This window comes from Emydura macquarii, unplaced genomic scaffold (assembly GCF_026122565.2).
Source record: "Emydura macquarii macquarii isolate MOO-44397 ecotype Brisbane River unplaced genomic scaffold, CSIRO-AGI_Emac_v2 contig_2948, whole genome shotgun sequence".
Taxonomy (NCBI): Eukaryota; Metazoa; Chordata; order Testudines; family Chelidae; genus Emydura; species Emydura macquarii.
Window position 1 is genome coordinate 1,818,531 of NW_027133085.1, and position 23,568 is coordinate 1,842,098.

Consider the following 23,568-nt stretch of genomic DNA (forward strand, 5'->3'; position numbering starts at 1 on the left):
GTACTGGTCCCAAGATATTAGAGAGACAAGATGGTGAGGTGATATCTTTTATTGGACCAACTTCTGTTGGTGAAAGAGACACCCTTTGGAGCTTACACAGAACTCTTCTTCAGGTTTGGGAAAGGTATTCATGTAAAAGAAGCAGATTCATCACTTGGCTTCAGAGAGAGAGTACAGACAGCCCTGGCCAAACTGGCTGAGTGGCCTGGACATCACATTCACTGGAAGCCCAGCCAAAGACAGGCTTTCCTCAACTTACGTTTTCAGAGATTTGAGGTGAGAGGGAGGGTCAGATTCTGATCTGAATGATATCTCCTTAAATCTTGAATAACATCAATGACTTCAGTTAAGTTATTCTGGAGTTACACTGGGGTAACTGAGATCAGAATCTATCCCAGACTGTTGATAAAGCAGCGAGATACAAGCAGGCTGTGGCAGAGGACAGAAGTTGCAGAGGAGCAGGGTCTTGCACCAACAGTTGTGATCTTGGGCTTGATTCTGCTTTGATCAACCTCAGTGGGAGAAAGATCCAGCCCATTGTGTAAAGGGTTCAAGAGGAGACTGCTAAAGAAGAGTGGAGGAAGACCGAAAGGGACCAGAATGAAACAAGACTATGATGTTTGTTTCCACTAGGTCATTGAGACAAAGTCTTTCTGTTTTGAGCAACACTTTAATTAGTTTTTCAGATGCCCTGTGTATAATTTGGTTATGCTATACATTTTATAATGCCATAAACAGCAAAACACACTATAAGCCAAAATCTCTGCTGTGACGGACGTGGGGAATAGAATGTCTGAAGCCTATACATAGGGATTGCACCCATGCATGTCATAGATCTCAGTTCTTTGGCAATTCCACCGATACAACTGTACATCAGGATTTTGAGTTAAGACAGGGATGAGCCAGAGGAGAAGCAGGGGCAAATCTAGTGGATCTGCCAGTGGCTGTATTCACCAACCATTGCTCCACACAAAACAGAGGAGGAGTGGTAGGAGTTACTGCAGTCTTACAGTTGCAGTTGTGGTCACTCCATCGGTGAAATCCTGGACCTACTGATGTCATCGGCAAAACCCCATTGACTTCGGTAGGATCAGGATTTCACTTCATGGCTCCACTGTGTTCCTTGGACTGTGGGAAATGTTTCTTCTCTGAGCCCTTACAAAAAATACCTATGAACTAAGCCTGGCTGCTCAAGCTTGATACAGGAGGAAGGCTTTGGTTCCTATAAAAGAAAATAGGAAAACTGAGGGTATAGAAATTGATAGTCACTTGACAGAATTCTGACTAAGAAGCTCAAAGGTTTAGGCTGCGACCGAAGGACCCAATTTGTGTTCATGCAGTAGCTGTGCTGATTTTTCTGCCTCATTCTGTCTAGAATTTTCACCACTTGGATACTAGATAAAGCCAAAGTTGGAAATAAATATGTTCAAAAAATTCCCTGAAGGATCAACTCTCATAAAATAATGAAAGCTTGGAGAGTAGAATTTTGATGCACTTCAACATATACTAATTAATTTACCTGTTTTGAAAATCCAGAAGCTCACTGTTAATTTTTTCAATGTCCAAGTCACTCCAAAGTATTTCATAGTATCCACTGATATTAGCAATAACTGAATTGTAAAGACCATAAAGTTTCTGAAGCAGTGTAAGCTCCCGTTTTATTTTTTGCAGTTCTGGGTATTCTGTTCCAATTTTTAAAAGAAGCAAATTGTGATTATTTATTAGATTCAAACTATTTAAGAAACTTATAATCCATGCCATTTTAAAATGAAGATTTAATAAACATAAAGGGTCAGGTTCTGACAGCACTATTCACACTGAGTAGTGAATATTCCTCAAATGGTCCCACAAACAGTCCCAAAGTGTCAGAATCTGGCCCACAGTAATTACTCAGTTTCCAGCCAGTGTATGGCCCAGTTCTTTATATCGTAAACATAACCATATTATGGAGATACTCCTCATGACTTTGTACTTGAGTTTGTGTTGAAAAAGGCAGCTAAAGTGGAGACTTAGTCAACAAATTTCACAGGAAAACTAAAATATTTTCTTCCCAAATTTGCACCGGCTACTGAAGAGGTACAGATTTAATATTAATGCTTAAAAGGATCCTATAAATTAAAGTTAAAAATTAAAAGTATTTAGAAATGACCCCCATTTTAAAAAATTTCACTCATTTTATGACACAGCTTTGGGGCTCCTAGCTAAATTGTCAAAGCTTTGAAATATCAATCTTGGCACCTAGGCACATTTCTTTTTTTCTAACTTTTTATTAAGGCAAAGCTACAATAAAATGTTAACATACTTCATTGTACATTACTTACTCAGGATCCAGTTAATAGTCAAAGAACCTGACTAAAGATCCTGGCTTGCTCCCTGGGGAGCCCTTCTCCTTTGAGTTTGCTAAAAAGGTTGACCAAATTTCTCAATGTTTACAAGGCTCCTCTATCTAGACTTTTAATGACATTTGAGGAGTTGGCATAGGACCAAGCTGGAACAAATGGTTTAAATTCTAAGATATATACAATTTAGATAGAAAAAGATGTTGATAATAAAACAACCTAGATGAAAAGATGGGAGAAGGATTAGGACAAAGGAATTGATCTGGACGAGTGGGTCTCTATGAGTAAGGTGATATACATCTTCAATTTTGTAACTCATAATGAAAATTTTTATAAATTACTATCTAGATGGCACTTGACTTCACTTGAGATCAATCATATTTTTGCTACTAGGGAAGCGCTCCGTAGGAGGGTTGCAGGGAAAGGGAAATACGGTTGTGTCCATAAATTAGACAGTTTTGGGAAGAAATTATTAAAGAGATTCATCTTATGACAAAATGCTAGCTTCCTAGAGATCCCGCAACCTGCTTACTTAATGCACCAGTAAAGGATCTACATTTTAAACAGAATGACAAATTAATTTCTTTTTTATTGTTAACAGCTAGACTTTGTATTGCACGTTAATAGAAAAATGTGAACCCCTCCTTCTATGGAATTGTGATGTAATAAAATATGGACTGTCCTCGTAATAGAAAAGCTTTCACAACAAGTACACACACAAAAGAAGTGCCAAAAAGAGGCTAGATATGCATACATATTTTTAACACCTCCAGTATAGGGCAATTACTAAATTTAATTTTTTACAAAATAAGGTGTTTATTGCATTTTAATTTAAACCAAAGCATTTGATGGGGAAGGCACTTTACTGTAGACAAGGAACATGTTTTACTACAATGAAGCTGACACTAAATGCATTTACCAGGACCACTATCAAGATTTACAGGGCCCAGGATATGGTGTCAAAGACCCCTCTTTGGTCCAGAGTCTTGCTGGACTCCATCTCCCAGAGAAGCTACCCCTGACATAATTTTCTGTAGCCCCATCCCTTCCTGTCCAAGAGCTCACTGTCCCTTATTTCTAACCCCATCCTGGGGTTTATAATGCCCCCTGCCCTCATCAACCCTGGCAGCTCTAAACCTACTCACGCAGCCTCGTTACTCATATTTAATCACACCGACTCAGATACCGCAGACCTTAGTACACAAACTCAATTCAACTAATTTTTATTTCAATTCATTAATACTTTATTGACAAGACACTCTTCTCTAAAAGTGTGGCCAAAGTGTAACAGTGACCGAAGCTCAGTAAGAGTGCACACCATCTCATGGAAGCAGTCACTATGGATATGCCTACACCACAATTAAATACCTGCGACTGGGCTGTGTTAGCTGACTGAGGCTCAGGCTAACCAGTTGTTTAATTGCGGTGTAGACGTTTGGGCTCAGGCTCGAGCCCACGCTCTGGGACTGCACAGACAAGCCCAAACATGCACACAGCAATTAAACAGCTCCATAGTCCAAGCCTTGCAAGCCTGAGTCTGCTGACACAGGCCAGTCACAGGTGTTAAACTGCAGTGTAGACATACCCTTATATTAACAAGAATTTGTCGTTTTGAATCTCATCCGGAGCTCCATTTCTCAAAAAAGCTGTCTTCTTTATGCCAGGTGGAATCTATGGTTAAACTCCATGTCTGCACAGGGTTGTCTAAATCATCTGGGACTGCAAATAAAAGATTCTTTTGAGGATGTTGACCCAGATCCTCAGGAGTATCACAACTCCCCTTTGTGCACCTGAGGAAGGTGGGCAATGGTAGTTTTAAGTCACCTTTGCAGTCACCCAGGGCCAGATTTGTAAAGGTATTTAGGCGCCTAAAGATGGAGATAGACGCTTAGTGGGATTTCAAAAGTACCTAGGCACTTTTGAAAATTCCTGTAGGTTTTTCTGGGATCTTGCATCTTTAGGTGCCTAAATAGCTTTACAAATATCACGCCAGCCCCTGGGCAACAGAAGACCAGTTTGGTACAGGATACAGATTGCTGCAACTGATATAATTTTTCTGTAATTTTAGTTCATGTTTTTTAAGTAGAAGTACCTGAGATCTATTTTACTGTCATACTGAAGCCCTAAGAGGCCACAGATTTGTTAGAGATGCTTATAATAGAGTTAATTAAAATCCATAACTTTTAAAATTCTCCAGGTATTTGTTTAGACCTCCAGATTACAAAAACAAATGTTGAGATGATATTCCAGTGAAGATAGCTGATTAGCCCCTTTGTGCAACCAAGAATCAAACATTTATGGACAAAGCTGTCAGCCAGACAGCAGTCACATCAACACTTGACTAATATTATTTGCATGACATTTATTTTGCAATGTTTTGAACTCCAACTGTGACATTACCTGTGACAGAAAGACCAAATAATTCTTCCCCACCAGAAAAAGTGATATATTTCCTCCATAGTTCATCAAATTTGGCTTGGAAGATTTGTAATCTATCACTTGCTTCCCAGGGAGGAATGTCTTCCACACCAGGGCCTCTGCAAAAATCAACAGCGTCAAATTCACATACACAGTAATGCCAACTGTGCAGGCTTTCCAAAGAGCATCAATTTAGCCACTGTTTAAAGAAATGGAAAACTCTTCTCGCCCACACACTATGAAATAGTTTTAAAACATAGGGTTTTTTTTCCAATAATTGAAGTTTATCACAAAAGAGCTGAGAAGAGAGACCAAAAATATATTTAATGTTTTGACATCAATGTCAGGTCTTTCCAAAGGATCAGCCCGACATTTCTGGTGACACAACTCACCTTAGCTGTCAGCATCTGAAGTTAATAGAAGCCAAAAAGCGCTACAATTGTTTTTATTTTGCTTCTATGACTTTACATTAATTTTATTTTAATATGTTTTAATGAGTGAGATATTCACCTTTGCTCTTAATGAAACAAGGGAAAATGACAACAGACAGCAAACAACACTCAAGGCAGAAGATTACAACAGTTAATGCCAGAGACAAAATTAAACAATCAAGTAAATACAATAAAGTTGTATGGTTTTGCTCCTAACTGCAAACTTGAATGGTTCAGTGCACTGGGTAACAGGATTCAGCAGGCCTGAATCTCCATTGATTTCAAAGGGACTATCCACAAATTTAAAATTAATCATGTGCTTAAGTGCTTTGCTGAATCAGGAACTTAGAAGAGTTTGACTTAAGATTTGAGCTGAAGTTCTGGTTGATTCTTATTTTTTCCAACCCTATTAATCCATCTGACATTTCAAACGTCAATCTTAAACTGAAATTACTTAAATTAATCTGAATTATTTGATTGCTCCCCCCCCCACCCACTCTTTGTGTCTGCAGTCGTTTATGTCCCTTCCTCCCACAAATACATATACCACCATCCAGCTCTGAACGCAGCGCCGTGCCAGGAGCAGCATAGAAGTAAGGGAGGCAATGTGAAAAGTGATATATGTCAATATCACTTTTCACAGCAAGCTTAGTGCCCCATTGCGAGCCTTCTGCGCTGCTGCTGCTGCCTCCCCGTGCCTGACAGCCAGAGCCCTGCTGCCCCAGAGCTGACATGCAGAGCCCTGCCACCTCCAGGTGAGGGAATGAGGGAGGGGCAGGAAGGAAGGGGAGCCCAAACCGCTTCCAGTGAAGGATTGGGGGAGGGGGAAGAGCCCGGGTGACGGGGCTTCGGCTGTCCCCTGTATCCCCGCCTTCCAGGTATGCACAGCCCTTCTGCAAGAGTCCCAGCCACCCAGAGCTGACAGCCAGAGCTCTTAAAAAAAAAAAAAGCACACAGCTCATTCCTCCCTTGACACATTCCTGCACCTCCCTTGGGAGGCCCACCCCATAGTTTGGGAACCGCTGATGTATGGCAATAGTAATATTTGCCCAACCCAGACCTTTTACTGCAAAACACATTGAAAAAAATTGTGTTTTCTGAACCTGTAATTTCTTCAGCTGTCATGTGTCTTTTGCAGCCCCTTGTTTGTTTCCTGCAGACATTTTAGATGTACCATTCTGAAACAATTACCAATGGTAACATAAAGTTGTACTGCATCATGAGTCACTCACTTTTTATTATAGTCTTTGTAAAACTCCACAGCATCAATTTGGAACTTTTTAATACCATTCAGTAAATCTATTTTCATGGATGGTTGCACTTTAAGCAGCAAGTCCTGCATCTTCAAAACCTGCCGTAAGTAAATATATGCACGAAAGTGAAAATAATCAGGAGGATTTGAAATAAGTGAATGTTTAAAATAAATTGATTCTGCTCCAGTAATGTGGCCAAAAAAAAAATACTGACAAGCATGACTGTACTTTGCATACTCTAGAAGTGATACGGCTACAGTACCTGTGCATTTAGGTTCTTCCAAGCATATGCCAACCCATCAACTCTTTCTGCATTTCCATCTTTAAATAGCAGATCATATTTATGTAGCAGAGCATAAGATTCCTCTATAGGTCCAACTGTCGTGTCAATTTTAATCTCAGCCTCTCGTATTTCCTTTAGTGCTTCCATTGCTCCTCGCACATCATCGAGGTCACTGACTGGCCTGTTTAATCGCTTGCTGAGATTGTCAATGAATGTGTAAATTTCATCCATGTCCATGGCAGCTTTTTTATTTAAAGCTAATCCAAAGGTTCTCTGCCTCAAACGACATTCCTGAATTAAGGCCATTTTCAAAGACTCTGTTGCAAAATCCACTGATTCCAATATGCAATGACTTGGCAATTCTCTAATTTGGATTTCTAATTGCTACAAATAAAACAAATTATCAACTTTTTTGCACTATAACTTTTCTCTGAACAGTAGAAGAATTTTAGACAATACTTACAGAAAAGTAATTAATTTGAGTTTGGAATTCAGATATCACTGGGTTAGTCTCTAGAAACTCTTTTACTTTTTCCTCTGGATCCTACATAAATGGAGAATTGTGTATTATTATTTAACGTTTATAATAGCCTCCTTAGCCCCTAACTGGCGTAGGTGCTGTGCAGACATAAATGAAGACATGGTCTCTGTCTCAAAGAGCTTAAGACCTAATTTAAGTTTTAGAAATCATTTCAACTGCTTTATTTTTCTGTCTTCTCTCCTTTTCCCCATTCCTCTTTTGAATCACATTTTCTATATCTCTTGGCAGGAAACTGACACAGACCATGATTCCTGTCCCCACTCCAAATATTTCTATGGAGTTTGCAATCAAGCACCAAAACGATGGTGGGAATATTTAGTCTGCCCATCCATACTCCCCGCAGAACAACTCATATTCACCAACACCTAGAATATCTTCATGCAGTTGAAAATACAGTCCATAGCCACCTATTGTAGTTGAATGAATCAAAAGTCTCCATTCTCCCAGAAATTGTAAGTTTTACCTATGCTTTTTAGCTACTAATATAAAAGTGGGACATATTCTGGACCAGATCATTTAGCATACAGTGCAGCTTGGTGGGAGGAGATAGTAATGATGGCATTAAGGGGATAAAGCACTGGTGTGACATTCTGCTCCAACGGAGGGTGGCTGTTGGGCTCTGTACAAGTTGGAGTTGAGCTTCACCTCCACCCTCATACCCAAATGTTTTTTTGGCCTTGTCTAGGGTCACTTTGAGTCAGCTGATCTTCATCCAGGTGCTAATCTATAGCTGGCATTGTGAGGTCTTTGTGCTTACGATAGTTGCATCTGCTGAGGAGATAGAAAGCTGAGTATCACCATGTATTGTTTGCAATGGATACCACGGCAACTCACAACTTGCACAAATGGCAGCTCACAGAGCCACTGAAGAAGAGGAGAGACAGCCTTGATTCCTGCAGAACTCTATATGTGAGTGCTCTTGTGGATGAAGAGCAGCTGCCATTCACAACTCTTGGGACATTATTGGAGAAGAATGATTGAAGCCATTACAGAGCTGTGTCATTTAATCCTGCAAACCTTGTGCATGAGTAGCAGCAACAGTGGCCAACTGTGTCAAAGGCTGCAGTAAGGTTAAGTAATTTAAGCCCTGGGGTTCAGTCCCTATGCATAGCCATGAGGAAGCTCCCTATAGGGGCTTTTAGAGCTGTCTCCATGGCAAGCCCTGGTCTGAAGTCTGATTGATTGTGAAGGATCCAAAACATCAGTGAGTTTGGTTGTCACAATGTACTCTATTTTGCTTAGGAGGGGATGTTGGAAGCAGCCAGTAGTTAGAGATGGCATTCATCACGTGCAAGGATCAGGCAGACTCTCTCATTCTTTAGTGTGAAGGGTTGGTAGTTTGCTCTCACTAAAGGAGGCACTGATAATATATGTTTCCCTGCACTGGCTTTCACTGATCAGGAGGTGCCAGGATCTACGTTACAAGATATTACTTGCTAAGACATTCCTCAGATTTCAATAAGTATGCGATGGGGCCCAACTCAAAACAAAAGCCAATCCACTACCCTGGACTCTGTTCTGTTTTAGGATCTTCAGTCCTGGCTTGTTTTTTCTCTATTCAGCTTATCCTTTCCATGAAGTTGAATGAAAGTTCCTTGCAGCAGCTGCTGCATGTATCTGAAGCCTTGTTTATGCATTCAGGAAGAATTAGCCAGTTCATTCTTTGGAACATCTCTGCACGTTCTGATTTCCCAGAGGCAATGGTGGAGGATAAGATGGTTCTTTTCACTTCCTATACAGCTGAAGCACATTCCTGTAGCAAGTCCTTCTGCTGTTGTCAGAAAGATTCAGAGTGGATTTTGTTTTTTCTGCCTTCTTCTGACCAATATAAGATATTACACTTCATCCAACTTGTTCTTCTGACATAGTTCATCAGTGAATTGTGGTTATTTTGTGTTCAATAAGAGAGGAAGGAGAGTATAAAGACTGAGGTATCAACCTTACGCTGTAAAATCTTAAAATATAACGAACACTTAAGTTTGAAAAATAAACCTATTGCTCATAGAAAATGTATGAGGGGGAAAAACCATGAGACAGGCAAAATCATGTACTGTTTATGGGAAACACAATTCATTAATGTAACCAAAAGCAGATCAATTTACTCAGTAAAAAGAAGCATGTTTTGCAATAAAGTGATATATATATATATATTATTATTATATATATTTAACCTGATTCCAGATGCTGGAGAATTTAGCAAAGCTCTTCAAAATATCTGCTGCATCAGTTTTAAGAGATAAAATTATCGTGGTAAGATGAATCACAACTTTGTTCACATCCTTGTGTTCACTGATCTGTTTGTCCAAAGGTCTCAAAGCCATCATCTTGGTGAGTTTGCTCTCATCACCCAGCTCTATGGCAGCAGCCTGTTCCATCTGACGTAAATGAAACAACATTTTACTGGACGTTCTAACACAAGAATAAGCAACTTATGAGTGTAGATAAAAACTGCAAAAAAACCCAAACCCTCATGAATAACCACTTGCTCTTAGTTTGGACTATGTCACTGAATTATAATTCTATTCTTAAAGATGTCTTTGTAAAAATGGCTTTGTGGGATTCCATGTTTATTGTTTCTCAATGATTTTCATATCAAATGTGCTGCATTTTCAAGTAAAATTATTGGGGATTTTCCCCCCAAACTGCCAGTCCTGCAATTCCTGCCTGGGCTCTGACAGCAAAGTTGAGTTCTTACCTTCTTGCATATAAAAACTTCTGTAAACTGCAAACATAGCAAACAATTCTGTTCTGAAGATGCATAAGGAGAAATTGAATCCCACTCCTTCTCTCTTAGCTGTTTTCATGATGTAGTGCTAAGAGGAGTATTTATTTTTGTCACTGAAATAAGCAGATATGACTAACTACACACAAGGAACAGATCTGCTGAGTAAGAAGGCCCCATTTTTACAAAGCCACTTTTCAGAGAGCACTTACACTTTACCTGTAAATATAATAATTATGGGCAAATATCAAAAGACAAGAATTCAAATGTTCAAATGTTGAACCAGCTTGGAAATGAAGCACTTTCTCTTTCTCTGGAATTTGAGCCAGCTCCTTCCACTCTTGGATGGTTACAGTGATAGAGAATTTGTTAGGGCAACCCTCAGTCTGACAGAGTTTTTCCTTTGACTTTCAACCTGATACAGCTGAGGCATGGTTCTGCAGGCCCCACACACCTAGATATTCCAGTAGCAGCTCCAGTATTTTTTTAAACATGCCCTACAGTATGTATTAACTATGGCTAGAAAGGACATGATTTCTGCTATCTGATGGAGAAATGGCTTCTGTCTGTAGGCCTCACTGGAGCCTTAGGCATAACTAATAGTGTGAACCAAAGGCTGCAAACCAAAGTATGACTGGCCTTGGCACAAAAGTAATGCACTAGATGTCAACTAGCCAAGTAAGCACATTCCTGACTGGAGAGGATGGTACAAGATGGTACACAGATCTCTCAATTAACAACGGAAATACATTCCCCAAGAGATGGTACAGAAACACACTAACCCCTAGTAAGATAAGGAGAGGATAACAGGATGATGGATGAAGATGTTTTATTCAAATTAGCAGGTATCAGGTATAAAGGTGATAACTAACAACATGTGGAGTGTAATTATATGTAACTTGTTTGTATCAATGTATAAAAGGAGAAGTCACAGGACTGGTATCTTTGTATTGACCTAGGGAACAGCATCCAGTTATGTTGACTGAGCCTTTACCTTGTCACAGGCATACACATTAGCATCCCTGTGACCTATTGGACAGAACGCTAGTACTGTGCTTTGCTGACAACAAACCTGGCCGAGCACCATCACCACCAACCCAATTCATATTTCTTTATGAATGATGTTGGGGTCTGCTGAATCAACGTGCTGCATTCTCTGTTAGTACAGCTGACATTGGAGCTCCCAGAATAGTAGCACTAGTAGCATTAACAACTTAGCAGCCATACCAACGTTCCACAGCACTAAAAACACTCTTGTCTGGATGAGGTGAATCGGAAATATCTCACATGGTTTTTCCAAGAGTTCAAACTCATTTCTGACAGATGTTGAGTGTTAGGCTTGAAAGAAGCATACCTTGCAAAATTGTCCATGTCTATCTGAAGCCTGCTTTCCCTGTCTCTGTTACATACAGATTCACAAACCAAAAATGTAACATTGTGGTTTTGTCCCCTGGAGTTTGTGTGTGAGCCAACCCTAAGAATTGTATAAGCAAATCAGATTCCTTGTTTAATTGCCTGAGTAAAATAGAAATAAATGTAGATAGATCTTTCCTTCATATTTTTAAGATTGATATAATAATGGCTATTGTTTAGAGAATATATTTTAATGATAAATTTCTTTATTGATTGACATAAGTGGATGTCATTTTGTTAGTTTTCTCAATTTTGCTGTTTTTCTGAACCTTGTACTATTAAACCTAAAAACATTGCTTTTTGGGTATGAGTGAGGAATGTGTGTGTAGGATGTGAATAGATAAGGAGAGAGGTGCCAGCTCAAACCATCTGGACAACAAAGAGGGAAGTGAAGACACCAGCTGCCGCTATCATCCTGCCCCTGAAGGCCAAAGAACGCAGATAAACAGCCCTAAAACATGGAAGAATCCATCCTGAGGACAGAATGAATAAGAGAGAAGAGGAGAAGAGGTCATACTTGCAGTCAATTGACTAGTGATTGACTACCATACAGAATCCGGAGGCAGCATGACATAGCAAGGCTCACAGGATTGTATGGAGGCTAACCACTATAAAAGACGGGGTGAGAACATGAGTTCTTTTTGGGTTCGTTCTGCAAACACCATCGAGCATCAGATTGGAATGGACAGAGGACCAGCTTCCCCCTTGTGCTCAGCCTAGCTGGCCACTAGGCTGACTTGAGCAACTTGAGCACAGGACTTGTAACTATATTCTACCAGCTGCAGAACTCTTGTGTGTGTGAATGGAATAGTTTTTTTTAAAGATCTTTATATTTACAATAAATGTGGCATATTGCCTTGTCCCCTGAACAAGATCCCGCAGAACATTTCTTTTACAAGTATAACATCTGTGCCTTGGCCTGATCCAGGTAGGACTAGTCCAGACAATATGCTCCTCCATGTAATTTCTTTAAACCCCTACATCTGAGGGCCACAAATACAACATCCTCCTCCTTTAAGCCACAGCTATTGCCACTCCATGGTCATCTGATAGGAGAGGCTAGTAATTATAACTCTGCCCTAGAGTGCAGACATATCACAAGCATGACAACCCTATGATCCACCAGCCCAAGTGAGATTATTCACAATGATTAAATATTTTTATTGGATAAACTATTTATTTGTACATCCTTTTGATTCCCTCATCACCCTCCCCCGACACCCTTCTCTTTTCTCTGGGAACCCATTAAAGCTCCTTTTGAAGCTCCATGGATCCACTTATTTTTCCTGTTTACTTCCCTCATCTCTTTAAGAGCCATGTATTGAACCAGCTATTCCTACAGTGGAAGATCTCTCCATGAAGACAAAAAAAATATGGAAAAAAGGAAGTGTCTTTGAAAAATCAGTTTAATTTAATCTGGTACTATGATCATTAAAATGCTTTAACAATAATTTTGTTTATTGCATAGCATCGCTACAAGGCAGAATTAAGGTTGTTTCGGTGCCTTAACTATGCATTTCAATACCTTTACAAAGGCGGAGTTTGTTTAAGTTTAACCTTGATAATGGGTGTCCTATGTTTGTGGTGCTTGTTTTAAGACAATAACAACATCCATGTAATGTTTTTTTTACTCTTACATTACCAATAGTATGTACTCTCAAGCTTAACACCATCTTAATGTTGTTTTTGTTTGGGAAGATCAATGGTGTTTTATTGTGCATAATTAGCTGCATAATAAAACACAAATGATGTTAGTTTTCTCTTATAGTCTGTAATAGCACTAACACGCTAACATTATTTGTAAAAAATCTCTTTGTGTAATGTAGTGCTACTTTTAATTGGAAAATATTTTCAATAACCATACTAATAATGAATATGTCTTATATTTAACTAATTGTTTAATATAAGGATTTTAGATAAATACATACGTTTTCACTAAATTGTACAATGTACCTCACCAGAAAAAGTCCAAAGCTACAAGTCAAAATATTAAAATGTAAACAAAACGTTTCCCAGGAAATTTAGAAATGTAAACCCTAAGTATTTTGTTTCTTTAACCGTTCATCTTTAACATTCTAAGCAATTTAAGTTTTAAAAAATACTCTACCTGCTGCTGTTTATGATGTAAATGAGCAAATTTCCACTGTGGGATACCTCTGGCCATCGACAATATGATATTTACTGCTTTGTTTACAGCATTCTGAAAAGAGTAAAACATTTACCTTAAACAAACATAAAGGTCAGGCCTTGCTAAAAAAACATGTCTGATTAATAGGAAAGTTGAAAAATGCACCTCTCTCATTTTTACATTCTTCCACTTAGCAATGCTATATTTTAATTAGTGATATATTATAGGACACACGAAATAATTCAGATATTTTGAGAAAAAAAAGGGATATTCCATAAAGCCCTATCCACAAGAGCACAAAGTTAAACCTGTTTTTAAAAATCATCTTAAACATGGATTAAACCACATAATAATCCTTACACTTCTACATGCCTTTCATCCAAGGATTTTAAAGAGTCACATTATAACCAATTACTTTTGGAGTCAGTATAAAATGATTCATGTAGCAGTGGATTCTAAGCACATGCTTAAGTGCTCTGCTGAACAAAAATGGTATTACTCACAAGCTTACACTTAGAATCTTCTTAAATGCTTCACTAAATCAGGGCCTCACTGTGTGGCAACTGATATACAGTTGTTATTTCATACTGATATGTCATTGAATATTCTTAAGGAGTTGTAAGTAATGTGAGCAACCTGCGCAGTTTTTATTTATGCTTTGAATTCAACTTCCTTGGTTTGTGCACTCTCTGAAAGGTTCTCCTTTTTAAAGTAGAGGTTTGTAGACAAAGTGTTACATTTTCAGTGAAATTATTGTTTTTATTGGCCAGTACAACATGTTGATTGATGGCTCCAGTTTTCTAATTTCTCAAGATGCCATCCTGTGTACCATTGTTGTTTTTTTTAAATACAGTCATATTTTTCTCATTTCTATTCTTATCTGAGGTTAAATAGACACACCTTATTTTTGTTAAAAAAAAATGTATTTAAATAAGCATGTTATACAAAGAATGATTGTGATATGCATTCTTTTTCATTACCTGGATATTATCAAGACTTGGTCTCAAGACAACATTTGGAATGGCCAATTGAATTTCAGCTTTAAATAACGGAACTCTTTGATCCTTTATGAATTTGGTCATTTGATATTTAGAGTTGAGAACATGTAAGCGACGCCTTAAAGCATCCAAAGAAATCCTGGTGCCTACATAAATAGAACATTTTAGCGAAATTATAGTTGTGACCACAAGAAGCAGAACATTTTAAAATATTACTATACAAATACATACTATAATAAAAAAATTAAAAGTAAGTATTGTTTTAAATGAAAGACCTACTTTTGACTAGAGAGTCAGTATTTTTCTGACAAAGCTGCCCCATCAGGTTATAGTAACTACAGGACAGACATTCCTGGCAGCGTGTTTTCTGTTTCATATCAAGATGTCCACAGGCAAATGAATCCTGAAAAGTCAAAGTGAAACAGCAAAAACAAAATAAAAGGCCTCCAAATAATTCATATTTTATAAAATGAAACATGGGCATCTTAAGAAATTATTCGTAATTATTTACATTTTAGGTCTTACCTGCAGATTGCTTTTGTCTTCCAGTTTCAATTTGTGCATCAGAATGTCTATCAATTGATACATGGAACGTTCCACTTGCTGGCTTTGTCTACAAAGGAACATTATATATTTCAGAATATAACCACCCACAAGAGAAATGGGGATGCCTAAAAAAGAAGAAAGCCTACTACCACTCTGGTTTTCAGAGTACCCTATAGTAAAGGGTAAACGCAGAAGCACACCTAAACTTTTCAGTTCATTCCTACTGCCTGGACATACTAACAGATGTTAAAGTATCCTGTGGATGTCAAGCATCCTATTTTGCAGACTGCAGTATATCCAGTACAACTAAATCTCCTGAATTCTTTAAAGAGAATCAATTTTTATTTTATTTTCAGCTCTGGTGAGCAATCGCAGACATGTGTTTAATCTAGACAGGGCATATCAGGACGATACTGCAAACTAACCTGATGTACAGATCAAACCATATAAAAATTTTAGAGGCTAAAAGTGAGGCAGACTTTCATCATTCTGACATGCAAAGCACACACAGATATCTTTCAGTGAAACACAACTGAACAAGTATTGCATGATAATGTAAAGATGCAACATATTATATGCAGCACCTGCAGAGAGGAAAAGTCTATCTTCTAACCTTAAATCAGTAAATTAATATTAAGAATCAACTTTAATTGTCACTGCATAGGTAATGGGCTGCTCTAAAACTCTTTAACCAAAGGAAAGGAGAGTAAATATCAGTTAAACCTAAAACAGGAATGAAATAATATAAATGCTTTATTTTTGTTGCATTTAAGATACCTATAGATTTTGTTGTTAAAAGTTCAGAATAAGAGTTCAGTTTGGTCCAGCAATCTTGTTACAATAGAGATTAAAATGCTAAATATACTATTTTAAATCCTACCATTATGGAATCTACAAACCATAGATGAGTAGACTTACTGAGATAGAGTTTCAGCAGCTGCCGCAGTAAGTTTTTCTGTTCTTTCCAGGAAAGCAGGTACTTCAATGGGTTCATCTTCAGGCAGAGTTATAAGAGGAGTGTCTGACATATCCTGCAGAATTCTTTCAATTCTGCATTCCAGAGTGTCATAAGCTTCTTTGACTATATACCCCACTTCTTCCAGGGAATTATAAACTCTCTCAAGGACTAAGCAAAACAAAATAAAATGAGAACATGCAAAATTTAGCACATGAAATCACTTCTTTTTAAAAAATCACATTATATTGGAATATAAAAGAGTTTTCTTTCTAAATGTTAATCTTAATTACATACTGATTTTAAGGCCTGAAACCAAAGACTTAATGGGTCTATGTGCATCTGAATCTTTAAATACAACTGTTTTACAAGAAAAGGGCATAATGGAATACTTATTTTAAAAAGTATTATATTAAAGAGGACAGTAATTAATTAAAAGGATCAATAACAGTACAATAGAAATAAAGGGGATGTAACTATTGAAAAGGTATTTCATCCTTCACATATATACATACTTTAGCAAAAAGCAGATCTGCTCCATATTCCAGCTAAACTATTCAGTGAAATTCAGTATTTCATCAGCCAAATAAATTTATAAAGTTAATGGGCAAAATTCCTCAAGGCAAGTTAATATGTAGATTATGGCAATGAATCTTCTTACAAATTTATGATCTAATTTATCTAACCGAGTCCTCTACAAGCATTGTGAGTACTAAATCATGCCAGAGAAAGGTCTCTGCGACAAGGGAGTAGAGTTTTCCTCTAACTCTTCAATCTTTAGCTTTCATTTATGTTTCCACCCCTCTTATCCACAAATTACTGATGTGCAACCAAGTACTGTACACATTTTTAAAAATAAATCTTTTGTATTGTTTTCATAATGAAGTAGAGGAAAAATAAAATCACACAAAAGTACATTCAGTGCAATCACCACACTACATCCCTTCATAAACATACTGTGATCATAATTCAAAAGTCATTGTTTATCCACACTTACTACACAGTGGTATTGGAATCACCAAAATTATTTCCTGTTCTAAGCTAAAAGGAATTCTGGGTATCTAATCTACCAAAATGTGATAACAGTCGACAAACATTAATATTTTCAATCAAACAAGGAAACTATCATATTTAACATGAACACCTTTTGTTAACAGAAAGTTATTGACTACTGAAGCAAATATGAATAATGTGTGTGTTGACTGTTATATCACAGTCCAGGAGATCTTCAATGATCTGAAACTCAAAAAAGAGTTCTACAAAAAATGGAAAGTAGGTCAAATTACAAAAGATGAATATAAACCAAGAACACAAGTATGCAGGGAAAAAGTTAGAAAGGCCAAGTCACAAAACAAGATTAAACTATCTATAGACATAAAGAGTAACAAGAAAACATTCTACAAAACAAGAAAACATTCAACAAATGCATTAGAAACAACAGGAAGACCATGAACAGGGTAGGCTGGTTACTCAATAAGGTGGGAAAAACAATAACAGAAAATGTGGAAATGGCAGAGGTGCTAAATTACCTTTTTGTTTCAATTTTCACCAAAAAGGTTAGTAGCAATTGGACATCTGACATAGTGAATGCCAGTGAAGATTAGGCTAAAATAGGGAAAGAACAAGTTAAAATAACGTAGACAAGTTAAATGTCTTCAAATCACGAGGGACTGATGAAATACATCCTAGAATACTCAAGGATTTGACTGAGTAGATAGCTGAGCCATTAGCAATTATCTTTGAAAAGTCACAGAAGATGGGAGATATTCCAGAGGACTGGAAAGGGCAAATATAGTGACAATCTATAACAAGGGAAAAAAGGACAACTCGGGGAATTATAGATCAGTCAGCTTGACTTCAGTACCCGGAAAGATAATGGAGCAAATAATTAAGCAATCAATTTGCAAACACCTAGAAGATAATAATATGATAAGTAATAGTCAGCATGGATTTGTCAAGAACAAATAGTGCCAAACCAACCTGAAAGCTTCCTTTGACTGTGCAACAGGCCTTGTGGATAGTGGGAAAGTGGTAGATGCGGTATATCTTGACTTTAATAAGGCTTTTGATACTGTCTTACATGACCTTCTTATAAACAAACTAGGGAAATACAACCTAGATGAAGTTACTATAAGGTGGTGCGTAACTGGTTGGAAAATCGTTCCGAGAGAGTAATCATCAGTGGTTCACAGACACGTTGGAAGGACATATCAAGTGGGGTCCCACAAGGATCAATTTTGGGTCCAGTTCTGTTCAATATCTTCATCAGTGATTTAGATAATCGCATAGAGAGTACACTTATAAAGTTTGTGGACAATACCATGCTGGGAGGGGTTCAAGTGCTTTGGAGGATAGGATGAAAATTCAAAATGATCCGGAGAAACAGGAGAAATGGTCTGAAGTAAATAGGATGAAGTTCAATAAGGACAAATGCAAAATGCTCCAGTTAGGAAGGAACAGTCAGCTGCACACGTAGAAAATGGGAAACGATTTCATAGGAAAGAGTACTGCAGAAAGAGATCTGGGAGTCATAGTGGATCACAAGCTAAATATAAGCCAACAGTGTAACACCGTTGCAAAGAAAGCAAATATCATTCTGGGATGTATTAGCAGGAGTATTGTAAGCAAGACACGAGAAGTAATTCTTCTGCTCTACTCTACGCTGATCAGGCCTCAAAAGGAGTACTGTATCCAGTTTTGGGCACCACATTTCAGGAAAGATGTGGACAAATTGGAGAAAGTCCAGAGAAGAGCTACAAAAATAATTAAAGGTCTAGAAAACATGACCTATGAGGGAAGATTGAAAAAGCTGGGTTTGTTTAGTTTGGAGAAGAGAAGACTGAGAGGGGACATAATAACAGTTTTCAAGCACATAAAAGGTTGTTACAAGGAGTAGGGAGAAAAATTGTTTTCCTTAACCTCTGAGGATAAGACAAGAAGCAATGGGCTTAAATTGTGTCAAGGGCGGTTTAGGTTGGACATTAAGAAAAACTTCCTGTTAGGGTAGTTAACCACTGGAATGAATTGCCTAGGTAGGTTGTGGAATCTCCATCATTGGAGATTTTTAAGAGCAGGTTAGACAAACACCTGTCAGGGATGGTCTAAACAATACTTAGTCTTGCCATAAGTGCAGGGGACTGGACTAGATGACCTCTCGAGTTTCCTTTGAGTCCTGAGATTCTATGATTATCATATTTGGAAAGTTAACGAAAACAACCACACACACAAAACACATACACACAAACACTTTATTTAACTTTTTAAGTTTGGACTCCAGAACTAACATAATTGTTAACCTTCACTACTGAAAAAACTGGACAAATGAGTCAGCCAATTAACTACACAGCATATATTTATATTAAGATATCTTAAACTGCTTTTCCCCTTGTTTCTCAAGCTCTACTTTAGGATGAATCCTATATAATGAATCACATCTGAACAATTTTGGGATATTCTGGCTATGTTTTAGGAATCCCATAGGATGCTATTAATTAAACTGAATGTGGTTCCTTCCCTGTTGGTGTATGATGAAGGTTGTTGTCCTGGACTGGCCCTCTGGAGATTGAGATTCAATTCTCTGCTCTCTCACAGATTTAAACTATGTGCCTAATCTCTGCGTCTCAGTCCTCCATCTGTAAAATGCAGGTATTGATACTTCCTTACCTCACAGGCATGTTATGAGGATACATTCATTAATGTCTGTAGGGTGCCCAAACACAAGTGACGAGTGGCATATAAGTAGCTAGACAGATACATGCTGAGTGTGACGAGGTAGCCACTTTAAGGGTAGCAGTATCTTGGGGTCAGCCCCCTCCCCCCCCAATCACCTGGCATGGCCCTTTAAGATTTGGGGATGTTCTGATGTAGGCAAAGACCTAGGAAATAAGAGGTATTGGAAGAGAGGAAGCGGTCCCAGGAATAAGTAGTGTTTGGGAGAAAATCACTTACGGTTTCTTTAAGGGTCTGGAATCGGGACCCTTGCAGAGTGGGCGGGGTAAGGCTCCCCTCTCACCCAACCAATTGGGGATGAGCTGTAAGGAAAAGGACCAGTATACATGCTGCCTCCTTCCTCAGATCATGCCAGACACCCAAGGAAGGCAGCCTGCTGAACCTTCTGAGCCCGACGACTAACTAGGAGGGAAAGGGGAAGGACTCAGCTGTAGGAGAAACTGGCTAAGGCCCTGCAGCTGACTTAAGTTACACCCAGCTGCAGGGAGGAGAGCTGGGGACTCCTGCCTTAAGGAGAGAGTTAACAACTGCCTGAATTACCCGGCTCCAAGGGAAGGGCTGGGGCTCCTGCCTTAAGGAGACAGAATGGCTGTTTCATGCATACCCTACTCCAGAAGGACAGCTGGGGGTTCCTGTCCTAAGGAGAGAAGAAAGTCACTGCCTAAATTACAACAAGCTCCAAGGAGGAGAATGATTGTTTAAAGAACAACCCCCCCCCCCCCCCCCCCCACCCCCCCCCCCACCCCAGGAAGAGTTTGGGTGGGAGGCATCCGGAACAGAGGCAAGAAAACCAACTGGGATTCTTATATGGATCCAGAGTGGGCATGAACTTCAGTGACCAATGAAGTGAGTTAGACTTGGTAGAAAGACTTAATAAACCAGACCCCACAAAGTGGGTATATGTTTTGAACTAATCTACTCCAGGTAATTGATTGACAGAATGCAGGGAGGTGCTGAGTGCAGTACACCAGCAGAGCCACCAGGGAGCATGCTAAAGGGTAGCACCCCATGACACAGCAATTCACAAGTGCCACTCTGTAAAGGTGCAAACCTGAGAGGTGGTAAGTACCTTTAACTGTCATTTAAATCAACTGGAATTGAATGCATTTAGCACTTCACAAATGAAAATCAGCATTGGCAGAATGAGGTCTATAATTAGCTAGTAGGGGCACAATTAAAGGGGCAAATCCTGCTTGCTGATTTTGAGGTTCACAATTGTCCTAATAATAGCTCAAGATGACAGAGTTCTCGTAAAGAGTTTTTGTACTGTGAGAAATGGGGAAGAAAGACTTTAAATGATCTAATTAATATTGAAATAAAAGAAGCACTTTATCAGAACTAATTACAAAATGTACTGGATAATTAATCTTTTGAAAACCCCAATTTAACTTCTATAAGAGCAGATACAAAAATAAAGCATTTTATCCTCACTAAAGAAAAGCGTGCGCTTCCCGGAAAGATCCTAATCCCCATCTCTAGTTCCTTCTAACCACAGGAAGGCCAGTAGCAGCCACCCGCACATCCCTGCTATAACTACTAGCTCAACAGACAAAAAAAAAGCTGTCACAAAGAAAGTTGGCCCAAAGAACCACACAGACCACTTCAGGTGAAAGCATCAGTAAAAACTATGTTCCAAATATTCAGACATAGGGTATTAAGAGGACAGTTACTGGATTAACATTGTGGGGGGAGTGAGGTGGGAGTTAATAACAAACGTGTAATTATTAATTTAAATAATATTTGTAATATCTTTCTTAACAAATGATAATGTGTTACTGTACTAATTAAACAAGTACCAAAAAAGCCTTTGAGCTGAGATTGTAAAACAAAACATGCTGTTGTTGTTTTATCTTGTTTACATTTAAAAGAACAAGAGTAAAGTCATATACCAATCTGCATCAACTGAAAACTGATCCACAAGCATAGCCTGTTGGTTTATTGCAGAACTGCAACATACAAATTCCTCCTAATGGCTTTACATTTATGCATTTGGATCCCTCATGACCCTATAATTAACCAATTTTATGCTCTTTGAGGCAGGGGTTGTGCATTACTCTAGGTTTGTACAGGGCATGGTACATTGTGAGCACTTACTTTTAATTTTTTTAAAGTAAGTATTCAGCTAGAAACCTCCATGTCCTATATATAATTTAATGGCTAGAAACTAGAATGTGGACAATGATCTTTAAAAATACTCAACCTACATTAAAAAGCATTTTTAATAAAAAATAAGACCTACACTCTTCTGATAGTTCACTCTCACTCCGATCTCAAATTTGTTCCTCTTGTGTTGTAATCATCTCCCTTAACTCAGTGGGCCAGCCCATGATCATAATTTTCACAGAGAAATAATATCATAATAAAGGCATGTGATAAAACTCTTAATAGTTTTCTTGTGTGGTAAATCAGTTAAAAGAAAACATCAGAATAATGCTAATAGGGATGAATGAAGCAAACAGACAAAAACACTCAAATTGTTACTCCATTTTTAAAATTCAATGTGGACAGTTAGTTTAAACTCAGTACATGAAGATTCATACATTTAAAATGGGATTAGAATGCATAATAAATAGTTTGCATAAATATACATGAATTGCCTGGTACTTGCTAAAAACTTGTATGAAAACAAGATAGTTGAGTAGAGAATCTATATCATCAATAAAGGATGTGTATGCCAGCTATCTAGTATCAGATATGCAGGCCAAATTCTTCTCTCAGTTACATTGATATAACTCTCAAGTAACTCCATTGATTTCACTGCAACTTCAGTGGAATTACTCTGGATTAATAGTGGTGTAATTAAGAGCAGAATTTGTTCTATATATTTTAACTGTTTACAACACTTTCTAATTATTTTCCAAAAGCCATAGGAACTTTAATCAGAAAGACTTGTTTTAATTTATGTGATACTGTTATACATGCATTATTTCATAACAGTAAACAACATCTTTAAGGAAGAAAAAGGTGAGGAGTGCTTTTTAAGGTGGAAGCTATTTTAATTTACACCTTCTTCAAGTTCATCAGCAAATAACTGCACCTATGTACATTGGGAGAACAGGTTTTAGTAGATCTAAAGGAGTCTGACTGAGTGTAAGGTAGAGAGGCAAGGTGGGCGAGGTAATATCTTTTACTGGACCAACTTCTGTTGGTGAAAGAGACGCTCTGGAGCTTACACAGAACTCTCCTTCAGGTCAGCATAAGGTAGAATAAATTACTGCAGGGGCATGTAAGTGACACAACCTCAGACATCCTCTCTGAAGGGCTCCTTCTAAAAGCTCCTAAATCTCTTTTGAAAATGGGAATTAGACTGCTCAGTCACAGGCAGACAGGTGGATCCTGAATCGATCTGGTGAAACTGTTCGGGATTTGTTTGTGTTTAATTGGGATTTTGGGTCATTTTTAATTTTAATTTACTCAGGAACGCCATAGCATGGTCGGTGATCACATGGGTGCCAAAGGCTTCAGTGGTGCAGTAAGATTTCCAGTGGTGGACATACACTGACCATCCAGCCAGATCATCTTAAGGAGGTAGCCAGAGATCAATTCTTGATCTGAAAGGAGGCTAAGTCCCTTTGAGATTTGCCATGATGATGATGATGATAAGAAGAGCATAAGAACAGCCACAGTGGATCAAATCAATGGCCCATCTAGCCCAGTATCCAGTTTTCTGACAGTGGCCAATGGCGGGTGCTTCAGAGGCAATGAAAAGAACCAGGCAATTCTGAGTTATCCATCCCGTCGTGTAGCCCCAGCTTCTGTCTAGTTGGAGGTTTAGGAACACCCGGAGCATAGGGCTGCATCTCTGACCATCT

General features: G+C 38.3%; 1 protein-coding gene across 1 annotated transcript in view; it reads right to left on the bottom strand.

Annotated features, from left to right (window-relative positions):
* Positions 1-23,568, bottom strand: part of LOC137167668 (dynein axonemal heavy chain 5-like) — a 243,129-nt gene that overhangs the window by 167,473 nt on the left and 52,088 nt on the right. Inside the window, exons 22-32 of the mRNA XM_067569914.1 lie at positions 15,991-16,198; positions 15,052-15,139; positions 14,806-14,929; positions 14,509-14,672; positions 13,508-13,600; positions 9,437-9,640; positions 7,188-7,268; positions 6,704-7,108; positions 6,421-6,539; positions 4,740-4,876; positions 1,520-1,682 (exon numbers count right to left, since the gene is read on the bottom strand). Coding sequence (XP_067426015.1) covers positions 1,520-1,682; positions 4,740-4,876; positions 6,421-6,539; positions 6,704-7,108; positions 7,188-7,268; positions 9,437-9,640; positions 13,508-13,600; positions 14,509-14,672; positions 14,806-14,929; positions 15,052-15,139; positions 15,991-16,198 — 1,786 coding nt within the window. The remainder of the gene's footprint in view (positions 1-1,519; positions 1,683-4,739; positions 4,877-6,420; positions 6,540-6,703; positions 7,109-7,187; positions 7,269-9,436; positions 9,641-13,507; positions 13,601-14,508; positions 14,673-14,805; positions 14,930-15,051; positions 15,140-15,990; positions 16,199-23,568) is intronic.